The sequence below is a fragment of the Phascolarctos cinereus genome, unplaced genomic scaffold (genome assembly GCF_003287225.1).
Source record: "Phascolarctos cinereus isolate Bilbo 61053 unplaced genomic scaffold, phaCin_HiC Scaffold_7;HRSCAF=346, whole genome shotgun sequence".
Taxonomy (NCBI): domain Eukaryota; kingdom Metazoa; phylum Chordata; class Mammalia; order Diprotodontia; family Phascolarctidae; genus Phascolarctos; species Phascolarctos cinereus.
In genome coordinates, this window is record NW_027556180.1 from 9131248 (window position 1) to 9153094 (window position 21847).

General features: G+C 43.4%; 1 protein-coding gene across 6 annotated transcripts in view; it reads right to left on the reverse strand.

Annotated features, from left to right (window-relative positions):
• Nucleotides 1–21847, reverse strand: part of LPP (LIM domain containing preferred translocation partner in lipoma) — a 709534-nt gene that overhangs the window by 392045 nt on the left and 295642 nt on the right. For all 6 annotated transcript variants that reach the window (XM_020989038.2, XM_020989040.2, XM_078147348.1 and 3 more), the window contains one exon: nucleotides 8160–8272. In XM_020989038.2, the coding sequence (XP_020844697.1) occupies nucleotides 8160–8272 (113 nt within the window). The remainder of the gene's footprint in view (nucleotides 1–8159; nucleotides 8273–21847) is intronic.

Genomic DNA, 21847 nt, shown 5'->3' on the forward strand with positions numbered 1-21847 from the left:
AAGTCATGAATACTAGTGTCTTGGGGGACTTCAGGAAGCCATGTCTTATCATTGTCAGGGTTCCATCTTCTACATCCCAGGTCAAAACTTCATCAAAAGACATTTCAACACTCTCCACCTCCAGAGACAGGACTGACACACTCAGAGTACACACTGAAGTGGACCATTTTATACTTTATATATTTCTGCTTTTTGGTGTATGTCTCCTTTTGCACCATGGATAATAGGGAAATATGTTTTGCATGGCTTCACATGCATAGTCAATATAAATTACTTGTCTTCTCAAGGGGTGGGAGGATGAGAGAGAATTTGGAAATCAATTTTTTACATGTAATTTTACACGTAATTGGGAAATATTTAACAAAATAAAACCATTAAAAAAAAAACAAAGGGATCACAAGCTATTCATGTTCTACTAGCTCAAGCCCCAGAATTCTCTGGGGTTGATAACTTCTCATCTAATCCTCCTAGGAGGCTCTTCCTTAAAGTTGGGTCTATGCTATGTGAAAATACATAGATAGGGGGCAGCTGGGCCTGGAGTCAGGAAGACATGAGTTCAAATGTGGCTTTAGACACTTACCAGCTGTGTGACCCTGGGCAAGTCACTTCACCTTGTTTGCCTCAATTTCTTCATATAGGGACAGCTAGGTGGTACAACGGATAGAGCACCAGGCCTGGAATCAGGAGGACTTGAGTTCAAATCCAGCCTCAGACCAGATGCTTGACGCATACAGGCTGTGTGACCGTGGGCAAGTCATTTAACCTCAATTGCTTCACACACACACAATATATATATATATATATATATATATTATATATATATATATATATATATCATACATATATATATGTATATCTATATCTATCTATATCTATCTATCTATATACATATATACATATATATATTCATTCACATGTAAAATGGGGATAATAATAGTACCTATCTCCCAGGGTTTTTATGAGGATCAAATGAGATGACAGTTCTAAAGTGCTTAGTAGAGTGCCTGGCACATAGTAGGTATTATATATAAAGTTAGCTGTCATCATGATGGATGGATAGATGGATGGATAGACAGACAGACAGATGAAAATGTATAGATATGCGCATATGTATCACTAATTTCTGAACAATCTGAATTTTCCTACATAAAGAATTAAATATAAATAAGGAAGAACTCAGCCAGCAGAACAAACATCTTTATAAACACTCACTGCCCTACAGCCATCTGCATAATGGGAAACAATGTCATGGATATACTTCAATTTCTCTTTTTCTTCTCTTTCAGGGTAGAGCTAAAATAAGTATGATATGGGGTAGTGGGAGCTGCTGCCCAGGACCCAACAAAGTCCCCATAGGTGGGGTCCAGTTCACCTTTCAGGAAGCACTAGGTCCCATACAAAAAGACATGTCAGCTTCACCAGCAGAGCCAGAGGGACACAGGGGGAGGAAAATGTGGAAGATGTTGCCCCCTGGAAAATCCCACTTCCTATAACAGTAGATGATTCCTCTTGAAGACAGTATGTCAAACATGGAACTGTGAATTCATGGGCTTGGGAATTCCTTTTACTATTGCAATCAATCAATCAATCAGCATTTAACCAGTCCTTGCTGTGTGTCAGGTATTATCCTAAGTGCTGAGGATAGAAAAAAATTGAAAAAAAGAGGACTCTTAAGATTAATTCAGGTTTGAACTGAATGGGAAAAGGAGATGAGTCTTTGATCTTTCCTGAAACACATTTGCTTAAAAATTTAGAGTTGGAAGGGACCTGTAGTCTATCTAATTCAACCCCCTCATTTAACTCATCAGAAAACTGAGATTCAGAAAGAAATGTCACCTTCCTATGATCACACCTGGTAAGTTTCAGAGGAAAGGCTTAAATGGGAGGAAGGAAGAAAAGACAGAAGGGAAGAGGAGGAGGGAAGAGATGGGTGACATGGGTGGAAGGTGAGGAGATGGAATTAGAATCCTTACCCATTTCTTCCAGATTCTGTCCATTGTCCTTATTCACTTATGCCTTTTCTTCCATTATTAGTGTCTTATATGTGTGTCTATGTGTGTGCATGTGCATACACATGAGCTTTTGCCTCCATTTTGGTTTTCCCCTTTCTGATGCACAGTCAGTTCCCTAACTTTGGGTGATGGGAGGATGAAACATTTAGAGCACACTGTACATTGAGAGTCACAGTGTGGTATATAGCTGGAAGCATTGAAGGCAGGGTTCAGTGGAAAGTAGAATTCCTTCCTTCCCTCTCCTCCCGGGTGGCTGCTATCACCTCTGGGAGCAGGACTTCCCCCAGCAGCTTACCTAGATCACTCTGTCCCCACCTCCTCTGATACAGATTTGGTCACGAATCCCCATCACTTTCTCTGGTGCTTCCTGCCCTTTGGAGTTTGCATAACATCCCAGTGCCAAGGACAAAACAGCATGTTCTGAAAGCCGAGGACCCCTTGCCTCGCAGCAGTAACAGGATGCATTCATTATTGTCATGTTTGTGTCTTTGGCTCCTGTGCTGGGTATCAAAGCTTGGCTCTGCTCTTTACACATTTCAATGCAATAGAGCTGTCTTGTGATCCATTGAGTAACCAGAGAGGCTGACAGCATGGGGGCTCCATCCTCTTAGGCAAGCTAGCCTTATCTAATGAGAGATGCCCAGCACTCACAGAGATGACAGGACTTACCCAGGATCACAAAAGATTTGAATGCAGGGATCCCTACTCCAAGCAAGCTCTCTGGCCACCAGGCCAGGAGGCCTCCAATTGAATCAGTCAGGTATACAATAATACTAACTGCTCACATTTCTAGAGTTTGGTTTGGGTTTCTCAGCAGTGTAGTGAGGTCTGGAATAAAGATTATCCCTGTTGCATGGGAGAAAAAAATCCCAGATCAAGATGGCTAATCATGTTCTCTTGACCCTCCCCCTTTCTCCAGTTTTTTTTTCATTTTTCCTCTTTCCATATACCCTAGGATTCAGCTACTCCATGTTCCTCATACACACTTTCTATACATTGTCTCTTCCTTGGAGACTCATAGCAACTCATGGAGGTAGATACTTTGAGATAGAATTATCCCCATTTAACAGGAAACTGAGGTTCAAAAACCTGAGCCTGTGAAGTAGCAAGAAATGATGGTAGCAGGATTTAAACACAGGAATCTTCAAGTCTAGTGCTTTGTCTAAAACAGGGATTTTTAACTTGGGGATCATGACCTTCTGAGAAAGAGGAAGGAAGAGAGAAAGAGAGAGAGAGGAATAGGGAGAAATGAAGAGAGAGACAGAGACAGAGGGAGAGAGAAGGAGGAAGAAAGAGGAGGGAGAGAGGGAGAGACAGACAGACAGAAGGAAAGAGAGGGAGAAACAGAGAGAGAGAAGAAGGGAGACAGAGAAATAGAGGTATTTCTATCTGGATGAATAGAGAGATAAATGATAAATAAAAAATTATATCACAATACCTTTTGTATGAATTTTGTTTTATACATTTAAACATATTATTCTAAAAAAAAAAAGCTCCACAGGTCTTAGCAGACTTCTCAAGGGGTCTAAGACACGAAAAATATTCCTTCACCTTTGGCAGCACGGCTGCCATCCCTGTAGACCTCCAGTCCAAGTGTCCATAGCTTATCAAAGCTATTTAATGGTTCTTATAAAGTAGACAAGTTGTAAACATTAAGGCAACTCTAATTCCTAGTCAAAGGGATCTAGGTATCACAGCTGTGGACCTGGATCAAGGCTCAGAGGCCACATATATGTATAGTATAGAGGACAAAAGTGAGGCTAGGAGAGACTGACTTGGCCAAGATCACACACCTCCTGAGCATGAGACACCATCACTCCAAGTCCAGGACTCTTTTCATTACACCAAGCTACCACTCTTGGAAAATGTTGGAAAAGAATATGCTATTGCTACTCTAAATCAGCTAGGGGCAGCTAGGTGATATAGAGGATAGGCACCAGGGCTGGACCCAGAAGACCTGAGTTCAAATCTGGCCTCAGATATTTACTAGCTGTGTCACTCTGGGTAAGTCACTTAACCCTGTCTGCCTCAGTTTCCTCATCTGCAAAATGAGCTGGAAAAGGCAATAAGAAACCACTCCAGTATCTCTGCCAAGAAAACTCCAAATGAGGTCATGGAGAGTTGGGCATGACCGAAATAACTGAACAAAAACAACTCTAAATAAATTCATCAACAATCTACAAGTATTTTTTTAAGCATCTATTACGTGCTAGGCACAACTACAAAGTCAGTTTTATGAAGGAAAATCCCTCTAGATGGTGTCACTCAGGAATTTGCAGCAAGAAGACAAAAGGGGAAGGAGATGCCATCTCCTAAAACACTGAGATGGTCAGATGTGCTTGAAGCCCAATCGTACATGTTTTGCTTTAGCTAAACCAATGAACACAAACTTAGCTGGTTCAATGGCTGGACTTGGATTCAGGAAGACCTTGGTTCAAATTCCCCCCCAGACACTTAGTAGCCATGTGGGCATTAACCTCTTTGACCCTCAATTTCCTCATCTGTGAAATAGGGATGAGAATAATAGGTTTATTATCAGGTAGAGGATATGGGATGTGTTGAGGGTGCTGCACACCTGCAAGCACCCTATGAATGAAGTCCTTCACATGAATCTTTCAAGCTCTTTGGTAGATGTGGAAATGGGATGGTCATTGAGGGGTGTGTGAGTGTGCATGAGAGTATTTGTAGACATGTGCATGTGTGTGTTTGTGTGTGTGTTCCACAGAACCTTTCTGAGTCCAGCACAGTCCAAGGCCTCTTTTTCAGAATAATGAGTAAAGCACAGAAGCTTACAAAGGAAGCCAGTTTTATGGAAATATTTATCCAAATGTAAGAATGGAAAGAAAAACACAAAGAAGGGACCTCAGTTTAAGAACTCTTGGGGATGAGGGGGAAACGGGATAGTTCCTCTGCTTTCGTCTTGCTTTCTTTTCTCTTTTCCTTAACCATGTCTCTTCCTCTCTTTTCCTCTTGTCCTCTTCACCCTGATCTTGCTCTTATCCCCCTTTCCCATCGTTCCCCCCTCCCTCTGTTGAAATCATTCTTATCACACTTATTAGGTGGGTAACCTTGAGTGACTCACTTTCCCTCTCCAGGCCTCAGTTTCCACAGAAGTAAAATAAAGAGATTAGACTATGGTTTTTCAGTTCTCTTCCAAATCTAAACTGATGAGCCTTCTCTCTGTCTCTATCTCCATCTCTCTTTTTCTCTGTCTGTGTCTGCATCTCTCTCTCTCTCTCTCTCTCTCTCTCTCTCTCTCTCTCTCTCTCTCTCTCTCTGTTCTATTAAAAAAACATGTCCAAGAGAGACTGCCATCTTGCAGCTTCAAAGTATTCAAGGTATACCAGAGAACTGCCCGTACAGAACAAAACGCTGCTGCTTCTTACCAATCTGTGCATCCCTGAATTCTCCCTCCTTTTCCCTGGATGCTATCATCAGATGACTCATGTCCAAGACCAGCCTTCTGACAGGCAGGCAGGGTCCACAGAGTCCTACTGCCTGCCTAATAAAAATACTCAGCCATGCCACTGACCCACATGTTGAGGGTTTGAAGAACTAAATAATCCCAAAGGAATCTGTGGCTACCATGGTCTCAAATAGACTGGCAAACTTTCCAGGGCTTGCTGACCCAGGGCCTCAGAGGCACCCAAAAAAGGCACCTGGCAGACATCAACACTTTAGTCACCACTGTGGTATGTTTCCATGGAAATCTGTCTTGGTAGGGAAATCTGACCACTCCAAGGCCATGCATTCTGGTCGTGTTCTAGGTGAGCACCACAAGGACTCTGGGTTAATTTGGCTGGTGGAGGTGGTGGGGAAGGGAAAGTTTCCATGACCAAAGGTCTTGGAGCCACAGGGCCAGCCTCTGCAAGGTGAAACACATTCAAAGGTGGGCGAGGTCACATTAGGCCCCAGGGTATCAGAACACTGTGGCGCAGGAGTGACTGGAATAATAAATCCGGAGCTGGAAGGGGTTTCAGGGGATTTGTAACCCAACCTCCTCATTTTAATGCCCTCCTTCTTCTATCTTTGGATTTTCCATAACATTTATTTCCCAATAAATCTTTTTGTACCTCCTTGCCCAAGGAAAAGGAAGGAAGGAAGGAAGGAGGGAGATGAAGAAAAAGAAAGAGAAAAAGGGAAGGAAGAAAAGAAAGAAGAAAAGAAAGAAGGCAGGGTTCAAGAGCACTAACCAACACAACAATTCAGTATGACGGGGTAAACAGGATGTCCCACAGACAGTTCCTACACCTCTACAATGAAAGGATGGCAATGGATTTCCTCCATCTTTCTCAGGGGCCACGTCTGCTCATCACAATTTTGAATGTTCTATTTCCATCACCAGTGTCACCGTCCATCATGTTTCACAGATTCTTCACTCTCCATCAGTTCAGAATTCTTCCCATAGGTCTCTGAATTTTATATATTTGTCACTTTTTTTTAACTTCATGGTGAGATGTCATCCCAAACATATAGCACAATGCATCTGTAGCCAGTCCCTAATTTATTGGCACCTAGCTACTTTATTTCCAGTACTTATTTAGAAACAAAAAGCTTGTCAATGAATAATTTCATCTATGGCACCATTCTTCCTGTCTTTAATGAGGAAACTGAAGCCCAGAAATATCCCATGGCTTGCCCAGTGGTGTCTGAGATGGAAAGAGCTGCCATCACAGTCAATATTTCAACCTTCCACCTGAAGAGCAGAGGGGTGGCCCAAATGAGCTCTAACTAACAAAATGGCATCCCTATAGGGGTCAGCAATAGTCTGCACCTGTAAGTTCACCACATCTGACCAAGAAAAGGCAAGTTAGTACAATGACGTGCTCTCTGTGACAGACAACGATTCATCACAGTTTGCCATCTTCAATGTTTTCTTGTCCTATGTGTCATTGCAGCATTGTGTCAATTAGATTGAAATGACACAGCATTCGATCACATGCTATCTTTTACAAGTCATGACTATAAAGATGGTGGGGTGGGGCAAGAATAGGTTGTTGTGACCAACGGATCAAAGATGTATATTTTGTTTTGGGGAAAAAATCTCCCCACCGATGTAGCCCCCATTAAATCTGATAGAAATTATGAGCAAGCATTAAGCACCCACTGTTTCTTAGACCCTAGGAACACAGAGACAAAACTGTTCACATATCAAACTAATTTCCTCTTCTTTGTATTCCTAACCATGTTACAGTATAAACAGACAGAGAGAGAGAGAGAGAGACAGAGAGAGGGACAGACAGACAGAAACAGAGAGAGAGAAAAGGTGAATAAAGATAGATAAGATGAACAAAGATTAAAAATGTGAAGAAATTTGAACTGATAGATATAATTATATTTATTCATTCATTTGTTTATTTATTAATTTGCTCACTTTTCTTTCTATGTAAAAGGAGAGGGCAGACAGGATGTGATGCCATTACGCTATTGATTATTTTCTACTATGCAGTATCTTCCCTTTGACAAAGATGAATTCTGGAAATTACCACTCTCAGCTTGCCATTGGTGACCTTGCCTAGAGCAAAGCAGATACCACCAAACAAAGGAAGACCTCCAGTAGAAAACATTGCTCTTTGGACTCAGCTCTTTTCAGTGCCTCGGACTTGAGGAGCCCTCAGTGAGCCTCTACCTACCTAAATCTGGCCCACAGAAGAGAAGTCTTCTGAATAGATGTTACTGACTATGAAGGATGAAAATTCTGGGACAGCATTCAGGGCCTCGAGCTGTGAGCATCCCTTCTGCTGACAGACTCCATTATCCTCATCCACTTACCAGAAAATGAAAAGCAACTTTTGTGGGCAAAGAAAACAAGCAACAAACAGCAGACAGCTAAACACTGCCCTAGGAAAATGAGAATCTCACACTTGTCAAAGACTCTTCCTGAATAACCAGTACCGTGGTCCAAACCAAACCATGGAACGTGGGAATCCTAGGACGCCAGGGTGCAGGGCGAACAGACAGCTGGCAGCAGGAGGGACTCCGAAGGAGGTGAAAGTTGGGCATCAGGTCTACAGTTAACTAGGAGGTGTTTGTGGGTTTGAAACACTCCCTTTGCCTGTTTCCTGATGTTTGTCCCTCCCAGAATCACAGTTGCTGATGGTGGTGCTTTCTGAGAAGGATTTGTTGACCCAATGAGCCAGAACTTACCTGCACATTGAAAACACCTTCATCGAGTGGTGGAGGTGGGGGGAAGGAGCCAGGGCCAGGTGGTAGACTGCCAATGTCATCCAGAGGTGGAGGTGGAGGGGGCAGAAAGTCACCTGGAGTTAAAAAAAATGCAAACACAGTCAGGATGGGCCCAATCTCATCCTGCTCTTTTGAAGGCAGCGATGAGAGTTACTCGGTCTCTTACTATTTTCTAGCTATAAGGACTTAATATCTCCAAATAGAAGAATTGAAAGGACCCTGGGCTTGGAGTCACACAAAATGAGAGGAAGAGTGGGGAGAGGTGGAGAAGGAGAAGGAAGAGGAGGAACAGAAGGAGGAGGAGGAGTGATGCTGATGATGCTGATAGCTAGCATTTACACGGCATTTGAAGGATTACAAAGCAATTTACATTTATCACCTTCGGACTCATGTCAGTTGAAAACTCAGCTCTGCTGCTACCTCCCTGTGGGACCCTGGCCAAGGCCATGTCCCAGGGCTACTGTTATCTGTTCTTTACAGTGAGGGTCTTGTCCTTTCCCACTCTAAATCTATAACCCTAAGATATTCAGAGTCTCAGAGGCAAGACAGTTGGAGAAGACCTCTGAAGCAGGGCTCACGGAATTAATGATTATTACCAATAAATGAATCAACAAAGCCTGTCTTCTTGAGAGCACAAAGTATCTTTATGAGTGCTGAGCTATTTGTCCTTTGATCAGACAAGGGTGGAGGTGATTTCGAGTGCCTGCTGCGTGCCGGGCACAGCTCAGTGTCAGGGACACAAAGATGGACGTGAGACCGTCCCCGATCCCCTGGAGCTTTCAGGCCACCAGTGCTGGCAGAGCACTCTCCCCAGTACTGGACTGCTGGGAGAAGACCCAGGTTAGCATCTCCACGTTTGACTTTTGCCCTGTTCTGTGAAATAAGCTTTACCGAGCCCAAGGGACATGGCCAGGACTAGAGGCCTGCAGTGACAAAGCACAGATGAGCTGCAACCCAAGAACTATGGCAGGTCCTTTCCTTCTAGACCATCGTCCCACAAGGGAAATTGCACTACTGGAACTTGGCAGCGAGGGAAGTAGGTAGAAGGAAGGTAAGTAGGAGGCAGGTAGACACCGAGCAGAGAAATGTTTGCAGGCATAGCCGAATGCATTAGGGGCCTCGGTAACTAAGGATGGCCCAGGGAAGCATGCACGTATGCATGACTAAGTCAGAGAGAAGGTGTCAGCCTGCATGGGTGCACCTCGGACACCAGTGTGCCCCACACTGGACGCAGCCCTGGAAAGACACACGGTTCCTGCCCTCAGGGAGCATATACTCTCTGGGAGATCTCCCCTAGAAACTGATGAAAGAACTTGATTTTTGTATTGGAAGGCAACACATAGAATTAAGAAGGACAGGGCTTACCAGGGACTTGGCAAGAATAGAAATGCCTACGGTCAGCAGGCAGGCCCTAAAGTCTTCTCAGTCTTAAGAAGATCCTGATATCACGGGATCCAGGACCCTGGCACCAGCGCTGGAAGGGACAACCGAGGTCCATTTTAAAGAAGAGGAGACTGAGGCTCAGAGAAGACCAATAATCCATTCAGTATGGCAGGCAGGCTTGCCTTGGTTTATAGCTAGCTAACTATTAACTGGTCATCTATTGGCCATGACATTGCGCAGGAGCCAAGGTATTTAGGAGTAACTTTTAAATGTCCCAACTTCAAATGCAGGGGAAATGATAGCCATTCCCTGCCCCTTCTCAATGTAGCGATTCATCATTGTTTGCTTACACACACACACACACACACACACACACACACACACACACACACACTCCACAAGGGTCTGAGGCTGACAGAGATGGCTTGCACTGATGTCTTAGAGTGAGGATGCCTCTCCCATCCAGGGTGTACCAGACAGCCTCTGATGTGCCACTGGGCTCTCAGACTATGGGACTGACAGATTGTGGCCTGCTTGCATGAGCACCTAGGGAGCCCAGGTAGTTTTTTGCTTCTCCAGACCCTGAAGAATGCATTCCCAGGAACAGGAAAGAAAAGGGCCACACCCGCCCTGTCTGTAAGTGAGGGCCTTCCCTCTCACAAGGCACTCAGCCCAGGCTCCGTTTCTGGGTAAAAACACAAATCTTCTATCCACAACCTGTGGCCTTGCTCATGAGGCACTTTATCCCCAGCATTTTTTGCACATTTTCCCCCAACACACCCCTGTCTTTCCTGAGTACTAACTTCTGGGAAGGTGAGCTCCAAATCCCCCACCAGGCAGGAGGAGCCATGCGTGGATGGCTATTTCCTACATGGCCTTGCGACTGCCAAGGTCCTCAGCTGACCTCCAGGGCTGGCTGCATCCAGGCTGGGTCATTGTGTAAGGGCTCCCTTACCAAAATTCCACCGTCTTGGGGGATCTGTCAAGCCCAGGTGATGGATGGCCATGCATTTCACTTCATCATTCAGCCAACAAATGGCATTTCCAGAAGGGGTAAGAGGAGGGGACTCACAGGACCAGACTGTTGCCAATTCAATTCATAGGATAACAGATTAATCTGCAAAGGGGGCGAGGGAGACATAAGGCGGATTTCTTCCCCTTGTGCATGGATGCTTTTTCTCCTTTCTCAAAAGTTTTTCTTGCCGTGAATTTGATCCCTGAGCACATTAAAAAAAAACCCAGGTGAAAGGGGGCAGTCCAGGGCAGGGAGAGGGGGTGTCCAGCTCCCAGCCGAGGCAGCAGCACAGCCAAAGGAGCTGATGTCAAGAGCAGATGGTGGAGGAGAACATTCTAAATGGATGAAGAGCCCTTCTGCCTCCTGCAACCCCCCACCAAAAAAAGAGATAATGACAGCGATGATCATGAGGTTGTAGAGCAGAAACCAAAACTCACAGAGGGTGCTACTGCTGGGACTAAATACGTATGGATAGGAATATACTCATACATACACACATTTCTATTATATACATACATATATACATATATATATATATATATATACACACACACACACACACACACATATACACATATGTTACATCTATACATTTAGAGAGAAAAAGAAAGAAAGATGGGGAGAGTGTGAGAAGAAGAGAAGAGAAGAGAAGAGAAGAGAAGAGAAGAGAAGAGAAGAGAAGAGAAGAGAAGAGAAGAGAAGAGAAGAGAAGAGAAGAGAAGAGAAGAGAAGAGAAGAGGAAAGAAAGGACAGAGGGGGAAAGAGAGAGACAGAGAAGAGAGGCAAGATGAAAGGAGGGATGGAGGAAGCAAGAGAGAAGGAAGGGGGAGACAAAGAGAGAGAGAGAGAATAAATAAGCATTTATCTAGTGCATATTCTGTGCCAAGCACTCTGCTAAGTACATTTTACAAATACTATTTCGTTTGATTCTCATAAGAACCCTGTGAGGTAGGTTCTATTATTATCCCCATTTTGCTATTACGGAAACTGAGGCAACAGAGGTTAAGTGACTTAGCCAGGTTCACACAGGTAGTAAGTGTCTGAGGCCAGATTTGAACTCATATCTCCCTCTCTGACTCCAGGCCTAGGACTCTAACCACTACGCCACCAGCTGTCTAAGAAAGAGAGGCAAATACAAAACCACAGAGATAGATACCCAGACAGAGAGAGACCGAGACAGAAAGAGCACCGGCATCATTATAGGACTTTGATGCTTGCCAATACGATTTATAATAAGACATGACAATATCGCAGAATTATAGAACCTCAGATTTGGAAGAGACCTCAGTCAAGCCCAAATCAGAACAAGAAGCCCCTTTATGATTCTGATAAAAAGAGCACTGAGCTTAGAGTCAGGAAGAGCAGAGTTCAAATTCAGCCTCAGACATTTACTAGCTTGTGACCCTGGGCAAGTCAATTGACTGACTTGCCCCAGTTTCCTCATTTGTAGAGTGGGAAGAATAACAGCCCCTGCCTCCCAGAGCTGTTGTGTGGATCAAATGAGAGGATACTTGTAAAGTGATTACAAACCTAGATAGCACTAGATAAATGTTGACTATTGTTATTATTATTGGTGATGATGGTGGTGGTGTATGTGGGCATTTCCTTCCCTAAATTAGAAATATATGAATTTAGAATGAAGCTAAGCTAATTATTTTTCAGATGTTTCTAGTATACATGTGCCTAAAATGCAGATCACATCTGATTTTCATTGACAGACACAACACAGAAAAAAGCCACTAGAGTCAGTGCCAAGGTGGTGGACTAAAAGCAGAGACTCAAGTGAGCATCCCCCAAACCCCTCCAAATACCTTTAAATAATGGCCCTAAACAAATTCTAGAGCAGCAGAACCTACAAAAAGACAGAGTCAAACAACCTTCCAGCCCAAGATAACTTAGAAGGTTGGCAGGAAAGAGCTGTTGCACCAGGGTGAGAGAGAAGTCCAATTGCACCAGCCAGTACAGAGCCAGGAGCAGGCCTCGGGGTGACTGAATCAGTGGCAGCACGGACAGCTTACAGACCACTCAGCCTGCAGATATTAAGGAAATCAGACAATGGGTCAGAATATTTACAGTGTGCCCTGTGCTGGCACCAGGGGCAGGATTCTGTTACATTGCCTACACTTCGATCTGGGTCACAGTCCTGGGTCTAAGGGACCTTGGTCACAGTTCCAGGGTTGAAACATTGCTTTTGGTCACTCACAAACCAGTACACAGTACAGGAGAACAGTAAAAACACCTCTCCCTAGATCATAGCACCTTGGAAGAGCCAAAAACTTATAGATCCCCAGTATTATCTCTGAAAACAGCTGCACAAAAAACCTGAAGCTTAGGACAGTACCTCCTCCACTTTGGAAGCAGAGGCCCACTTTAGCATAGAGTTAAAAGTTAAGAAATAGGCTGGAAAATGAGGAAACAGGAAAAAAATTCTGACCAAAGAAGGTTACTATGGTGACAAGGAAAATCAAAACACACACTGAGAAGAAGAAAACAAAGTCAAAATTCCTGCATCCAAAGCCTCAAAGAAAAATATGAATTTATTTCAGGCCATGAAGGAGCTTAAAAAGGATTTTTAAATTAAATAAGAGAGGTAGAGGAAAAACTGGGAAGAGAAATAAGAGTGATGCAAGAAAATCATGAAAAAAAACAGTCAACAGCTTGGTAAAGGAGGAACGACAAAAATACTGAAGAAAATAAAACCTTAAAAAAATAGAATAAGCCAAATGTTAAAGAGGCACAACAATTCATTGAAGAGAAGAAGGCCTTGAAAAGCACAATTGGCTGAATGGAAAAGTGATATACAAAAATTCACTGACGAGAAGAACACCTTAAGAAGCAGAATTGGCCAAATAGAAAGGGAAGTACAAAAGCTCACTAAAGAAAATAATTCCTTAAAAGTTAAAATTCGATAAGTGGGAGAAAATGACTTTGAGACTTTAAGAAACAATTTTAAAAAAACCAAAAGAATGAAAAAATAGAAGAAAATATAAAATATTTTATTAAAAAACTGACCTGGAAAATAGATCCAGGAGAAATAATTTAAGATTTATTAGACTATCTGAAAGTCATGATCATAAAAAAAGAATAGACATCACATTTCAATAAATTATCAGTGAAAACTGCACTGATATTCTAGAACCAGAGAATAAAACAAAAATTGAAAAAATCTATTGATCACCTTCAGAAAGGGATCCCAAAATGAAAACTCCCAGAATATTACAGCCAAATTCCAGACCTCCCAGATCAAAGAATAAATACTACAAGCAGAAAAAAAGTAACAATTCAAATATTGTGGAGCCACAGTCAGGATAACACAAGATTTGCCAGCTTCTACATTAAAGGATCAGAAGGCTTGGAATATGATTTCCAGAGGGCAAAAAAGCTAGGATTACAACCAAGAATCACCTAATGTAGAAAATAAGTAAGAGTTCATAGTGGCCCATTCCCTCACAATGACACACTGAGGCTTCACGTCCAAGAAGCAGCGGAACATGGGCGTGTGAGGAGAGACCAGTTAAGTAATACTTAGTTCCTAAGCTCAGCTGATAATTCCCTGACTTATGTAACATGTGGAAAATGAAGGAAAATTGGCAAGGGGTTGGGAAAGAGAACATATACACACACTGGCCTATTAAAGGAACTGAGACTCTTTATTACCGAGAAGTGAGAAATTACTTCCTCACCAGTGCCTATATGGTTCTTCACTTCCTTGAAACACATCTGCTTCCTCATGGCAGGAGACAGCAGCAGTCCATGCCCCAGGGTGAGGAGATGTGATTTGGCTACAGCTCCATGGAAGGAGCCAGTCTGAAGCTCTCCTCTGCTGAGCCTACCCACGGTCCCACTACTATACCTAGAACCTAGTTACTGTGTGTCTGTCGCAGGCAGGTCAAGTATGACAGTGGAAGTGAGCCGATGGAGGAAAAGCAGCCACTGGGATGAAATGCGGCCAAAGGAACAGGGCAAGAAAAGGAAGACGAGGTCACTGAAGCACCTGCCCAAGGTGCATGGATCACATAGGGCACAAGCAGGGGTGCTGCCATTCCTGGCGACCTTTCCAAGGGAAGGACCAATAGGAACACAGTTGTAGGGTAGACCGGCAGAGCAAGTTGGTGCACCTGTGGATACACCGGTTCTTTTAGGGAGAGGGGATAAGATCTGAGTCCTTTGGCACCTGGGTGTCCCTGGTTTCTTTCAATGCTCAGCTCAAGCATCACGTGCTATAAGAAGACTATCCTTCCCCTTCTCCCAGCAGCCAATATTTTCTCTGACCAACTACTTTGAATTTAACACACACATACACACCCATGCACACATCTACATGCACACGCTCATGTGCACACGTGCACACACATGCGCATGCTGTCCCCATCCCAATAAAATACAAGGTCCTTCAGGGCAGGGACTTTTCATCTTTGTTCTGGTACCCCTAGTGCCTGGCACCTAGTAGGTGCTTAATAAATGTTTGTTGATTAGTTACCCAGAAATAAGGAGCGAGCCAAGCTTCAAATAAATAAAGGAGCCAGCCACAACAAGAACACTAAAAAACCCACACCACCCTCACCAGCCTCCCCTCCCACTAGAGTCTGGACAGAGTGTCTCTGAGAGAGAAAAGGCCCCGTCTGAAGCACCTCTTGGTGCCTTCCGAATCTATTCACTCCCTGCCGGCCTCGACTACACAAAAGCACCAAACTGCCGTGATCTGCTCAGAACGTTTCTGTTTCCATGGTGCCAACCGACTAAGCCATTCCAAGTCTGCCTCAGCTCTACAGCTAACGAATGGGGCAGCTCCAGACTGAGTCATTTAGTCTTGCTGAGCCTGAATGGCCTCGTCTAAAGAACAGACAGAAGAGCCAGGGCCATATCGGCCACAAGCAGCCAAAAAAACACATCCGAAAAGAGAGCCTAATTTGAACTAGGCAGGATAGGATATGTCAGTTATCGCTGCTGGGTTCTGTGAATAATTAACCTCGTTTAGCCACAGCAACTGGTGAGCTAAGATAGAATTCAGAGAATCAGAGAATCTCAGAGCAAACAAAGTCATACCCTACTTTGTTGGTGATCACACACTTCAGGCAAAGAGGAATACATCCCTTCCCTCCTTGGGCCTCTCTTCTGGTTCCTTCAAAGCCATCCATTGCGTGATGTGCTCTTTAGCTCAGCCACTAGTTCAGTGGTCCTGCTCTGGGCTCATTTCCAGGGATAGACTGCCCAGATGTGGGTGCCATACTCTAATCAATCAGTTGCCTCACTCAGGGCTCTGACTCTTAACATAGACAAAATTCAGATTACTTTTCAGTATAAGCAGGGTATACTCCTAATTCATCTCAAGCTTCCCGTCCCCTACACTCCTGCTAAGCCCTTTTCACAGGAACAAAAGGGCAACAGTGCTAAGAATAAAGATCTGTTTTAAATGGGTCACCTTGTGCAAGCAAACTCGTAATTAATTAACAGCTGCGTGATCTGTTCATGGAAGGCCTTTGAGAGATGCTTTGAGTTCCTCCTAGGGAAGAGAAGAAATGCCGCTATCCCTAAAGCACATGAGCACTCCCTCATCCCCATCGGAACATTTTCATTTTGGGCCCAGGCTCTTCTCAAAGCTCTGGGCCATGCTTCTGTTAAACAACTCTCGGTTTCTATCACCTGTAAATTGCCAAGGTGAGGTTGAGACACGCTAGTGAATCAGATCCGAAAGGCCTGTATTTTGCCAGCACACTGTGGCTTCCAGGGGGTCCATTTGTTGAATAAATATCTAATGCCTCAGCTGAAAATATTGAATAGATTTCAAATAATATGAAAGGACGAGCTGAGCCGAGTTCTGCAAATGAACTGGAGCCAGGCTGCACTGCTGAATGAACGGAGTCTCATTTGTCTTGCAAAAACAAAATAATTGCTACCCAAACAGCAAACCACACTCAACACATTCTGACTTACAGAGACATATCCATCAAGTAAGTGGGACAATGAGTGGAGGCTCACACTTCAATTTTCAGTGCGTTCCCAGGAAAGCTCAAGGCCCTGTAACAACGATTGAACTGCTGATTCCTTTCGGCTTAAAACTGAAATTAAAGTCATAATAATAATTTCATGTTGCAGAAAAAGATAAGCCCTGAAGATACAATGTTTCATTATCCATAAGGAAAGACTCAGAACGTGTCTATCTCTTGCTGTACAACAACTCTCAGTTTTGTGGCAGGACCTTGTCATCTGGAGACAGAGGTCCAGTCCTCCTAAGGCACTCACAACCGGAAACCTTTCTGCCCTCAAGCATGACAAATTCTAAGGAGTAAGAAATGCTTTATTGGGGGAGGGGGTACATGCAGAGATGTGGCGAAGTATTTCCTAAACTCCTCCGAAAAGGGGACCTCCCTAGTCCACATCTCAGCTGAACCCATACAACCTATTGGTGTGGCCCCGGGGAATCTGTTGGTGTTGTTACTCTGATTTTGCCAGCTGATTTCCTCTGTTCCAAAGGTAGTATATTCCTTTGCCTAATAGCCCTTTCCTCCTACCCCTGACTTGTCTAGAACTTCCAAAATCAGTATTTTCTATATATGAAATCTTCCGGTTTCCAAGGAGATTGCTGGCTAACACCTGGGACTCAACAGTGTAAAACCTATTTGATACCAGGAAGACTTGAACCCCTCCCTTTGTGTTAACACATGAGTAGCTCTGATCCACCAACCTCAGGACACAGAAGCTGCCCTGAAGCATGACCATGATGGTTTCCCTGCTTCCTAGCCCAGGCTAAAGACCATCGTGTTCCAAATCTCACAGGGGACACCCCACTTGTATCCCTCTCCTGTCCTTCCCCAGGCCTTCAACAACAATGAGGGAATACTGATGTTAGGAAGGAAGGCCTTTAGGTAGGAGAAAATCAGAGGTAAACCATGTCCACAAGCATTTATTAGGCACTTACTATGTACCAGGATACAAAAACAGGCAAAAAGAAGATCCTACTCTCCAGAAACTCAGTCTAAGACAACCTGTAAACAGCTATATACAATTGAGATACCGATGATATAGATACAGATGGAGATGACATGGAGATATGTATACACATATTATATATGTAAATATAGAGATTTATGTCTCTGTTTCTAAATTTATATCTACATAGGTGACACAATGGATAGAGTCCTGGGTCTAGATTTAGAAAGCTCAGTGTTCAAATCTGGCCTCAGACACTAGTCATGTGACACTGCATAAGTCACTTAACTTGTATTTGCCTCAGTTTCCTCAAGTGTAAAATGGTGAGCTCCCCCCCTATAGCACCTACCTTACAGGGTTGTTGTGAGAATCAAATGAGATGATATTTGTCGGCTCTTAGCGCAAAGCCTCGTACACAGTGAGCACTATATAAACGTGTATTCCCTTCCTTCCCCATCTGTCTCTCCATTTTTCATCAGCAGCTCTGCTTGGCTTCTACTCCATTGAACATCCTCTCCCCCCACCCACCCAGGATAAAATTGACCATGCGATATCTCATCACATTGCCTCTTCCCCTCTGATGAAGGGCTCAAGAGTGGACCGATAAACTCTCCACAAAGCCTTATACACCGAGGACTCCGAACTTTCCAGGGAACTCTCGCTTTCTCCCAGCAGCTCTGCTTGGTTTCCATTCCAGGGGACATCATGGCACAATGGTGGTCCCACTTCCCCCCTCCCCATAGCTTTTCAGCTCCCTTTTGGGTGTTCTCCTGCATTGGAAAGGTAGCTCCCTGAGGGCAAGGGTCATCTTTTGGATCTCCTTGCCTCCGCAGTCAGCTTTCAGAACACTGCCTGCACACAGCAGATGCTTTACCAATGTTAATCACTTTGAATTTCAATCTCTATCATCTATGTATCTACACATGCATGTTTATATACAGATCTATGATAAATTAGAGATAATCTCAGAGAAAAAGCACTGGCATTCATGAGGATGGAGAAAGGCTTCTCACAAAGGATGAAACATTAACAGAACTTTTAATTTCAAAAAGGCAACCCAGTGCACTCTCCCTCTCCTATTTAATCATTAGCTTTTGTGCATTTGTATAATTTATACACACATAAACAGGTATGCATATAACCATCGCATGTATACATACATACATACATACATGTGTGCATACATATCACTTTGTGTACTATAAATTAAACAAACATATGTGTGTGCCATACACAGGCTCCAGAAGATGGCCATCTAACTTCATGCCACAGGCTGGACAATAGGCACTCTTCATCCACTTGGCTTCTCTTCTGTGGATGGTAAGACCTCAATCTTTTAAGGGTTTATGGACCTCATCCAGGAGATTTGGCAAGGCTCTTTGGCTCAAAGAGTGTAATAACATCCTCAAACACATGTATCAGGAGGAATTCACCATTAAAGTAAGATTAAAGGACCAGAGTGAGTCTCTTAAGCTCTCTGCGTCTGTTTCTTCATCTGAGTTAGACCGGATCACTCCTTAGGTCCTTTTCTGCTCCAAATCTAGGACCTTATAATGACATCTTAGTTGCTATTTATGTTGAAATATTCCATTTAAAAAGTAATCTATCCCTTTCTAGGCCTTCTATCCAACATAAATAGACAAATGTGAAAATACTTCAGAAAAATCAAATTCTGCAAAGAGGCACTCATTTCCTTCCTCTCTTCTTTTTTTCTTCCTTTCCTCCTTCCTTCTTTCTTTCCTTCCTCCCTTTCAGATGGACCATATGCATGTTTTTAAAACTACCATTGAAGCTGTCAGGTACTTGCACTAAAAATTTCCGTCACCACCTGCTAGCTGAAATATTGCTTTTATGGATTTATATTGTATTAAAAGGTCACTGGCTGTTTAAGTCTACAACAGTTTTAATCATTCTAAAAGTCTCTTAACAGTAAGAAAAGGAAGCTCAGAACAAACAGCAGCAGGGACCCTAATTAAAAGGGCCAATTCATCTAATTTTATTTGGGGTTAATTATTCAGGATTCACTCTTTGATGTATAAGGCATAGCAATTAGTAATTTCAGTGATTGGAGCCTCGTTGGAGGTGTAATCAGTTAAAATGAGTGAGTGTTTACAACACAAGATGGTGAATTAGTTTCTCTCAGCTGGAAGACAGGAACACAGGGCTCTGAGAGATGAAGGCTATGGATTTCAGACCTGATGCATAATATTCTCTTCAAAATAAAACACGTGTCAACAAGGATGCTATACTCCCTCCACTCAGGAAAAAAGGCAGTGCAAGAAAGCAGCAAGTGACTACCTATCAATTGCTTGCAAACGCAGCGTACAAGAAAAACCATACTGCAGAATGGTGCAATTTGCTAGCAGCACTGGTGGACAGTCACTGGACTCATCATTGCAATCATTCCAGTTATTTATGCCTGACTGATGCAAAAGAAAAATTAAAAAAGGTCTCTAGCATGTTGGTTTTTAACTCCCTAAGGAAAGGAGAGCTTGAAAGGACTGAACATTCAAATAGCAGAAAGGGACCTGGGAGATCATGTAGTCTAGCCCCAAAATCTTACAAGTGAGGGAACTGACAGCCAATGAAAGGAATGGGATCCATCCCAGGTGACCTAGATAGTGAACAGTAAATGCAGAATTTTAATTACTCATCAAGAACATTGTACGAACAATTTTGATTCTGTTTTTGGGAAGGGGGAAACGTGACCCTTCATGTCCTTTCTGATTTAGATTCTCTGAGTATGCGCCTGAAGGACATTTCCAACTATAAAACTATAATCTAATGTTGTGAATGACCTTTGTCTCCGTTGATGTGCACAACATCCTTCTGGGTTGCTATAAGTTTACACAATTTGTTGTTGTGAAAATAGACTCACAGTGGTGGCATGGCCGGCCGTGGTCACATAGGGAGCATGAGTCGGGGCAGTTCCCCTGACTCCAAACCCAGTGCTCATTTCACTATATAATTGTCTCCCATGGCACGCAAAAAAGAACAAATGGGTATGGAATCCAAGTCCAGAGACCAACCGGGGGCCATGTCTATAGGGATGAGGGCTGTCTTTATCTAACCTGATTGGTAAAGTGGGGATCATTATAGCTCCCAGAGTTGTCATGAGGATCCTATGAGACAATGGATGAAGAGATCTTTTGCAAGCCTTAAGGCACTGCATAAATGTGAGCTATGACTATGCATTTTATCGTTAGTGTTTTCCTTCTTAGAGGAGAAATTTGATGCCAATGAGATGCATCCTCCCTGAATCTTGAGCTCCACATAAGAACTAGATTAAGGACCATCTTGACCATTGGTCCAATTCTGAATCCTCCCATATTACATCCTAATTAATTTGCACTTAACCTGTATCAGTTTGAGATTTTTATTTGTATGGGTACTTATAGTTTCATTTCAATAGAAGGTATATTCTTCATGAGCAGGGGCTAACCCCTTTCTATTGTTGAGTCGGTGCCCAGCATAGTGCTTGGGACACAGCAGGTACTAAATAAATGTGTTCGTTGAATTTAATTGAATCCCCACTGGAGCTTCCCTTCACTGTTTTCCACCTGATGTTTGAAATCTGAAATCTGGACTTTAGTTCCAAAAGCCCTGCTGAAGTCCCTGTTCTATCAGCCTATTAGCCAAAGAGAATTTCTGAAATATGCTCGATATTACATGCTGGGCCCAAAGACAGGAGTGAGGAAATGGGTTCTGCCCTCAAGGAGCTTACGTTCTACTGAGATGCGGGTGGGGAGGATGGGTAACACAATATATTCACGGATAAACAAATCTAGGACACATACAGAATAACTACTAAGGACAATGGGGAATCAGAAAAGGCTTCTGGAAGGAGGTAGTTTTATGAGTGGAGTCTTAAAAGGAGCCTGATGGTTTTAATTCTAAAAGGCAATTTTTTGGGGGGGATGGACAGATATTCCAGGTATTTGAGACAACCGGGGCAAAAGCACAGAGGTGGGAAAGACAGAACATTGTGAGCAAAGAATAGCAAGCTATCCAGCCCTAATGGAGAGCAATATATAATAAGGCTGGTATGAGGAGCCTAGAAGATTGTACTGGGTCATGGGGGCAATAGGGAGCCATCAGAACTACCTTAACAGGTAAGTGACATTGCCAGGCCTGTGCTTTAGGAATACAAATGTGGCAGCTGGAAGGAGGATAGGATGGAGTGGAAACCTCTTTGAGGCAGAGAGACAAGATAAGAGAATATCACAATAGTCCGGGTGCGAGGTAACATGTGCCTGAACCAGGCTGGTGGTTCAGCGAGGAGACAGAAGGAGATGGATGCAAGAAGTCAAGGAAGTTCAAT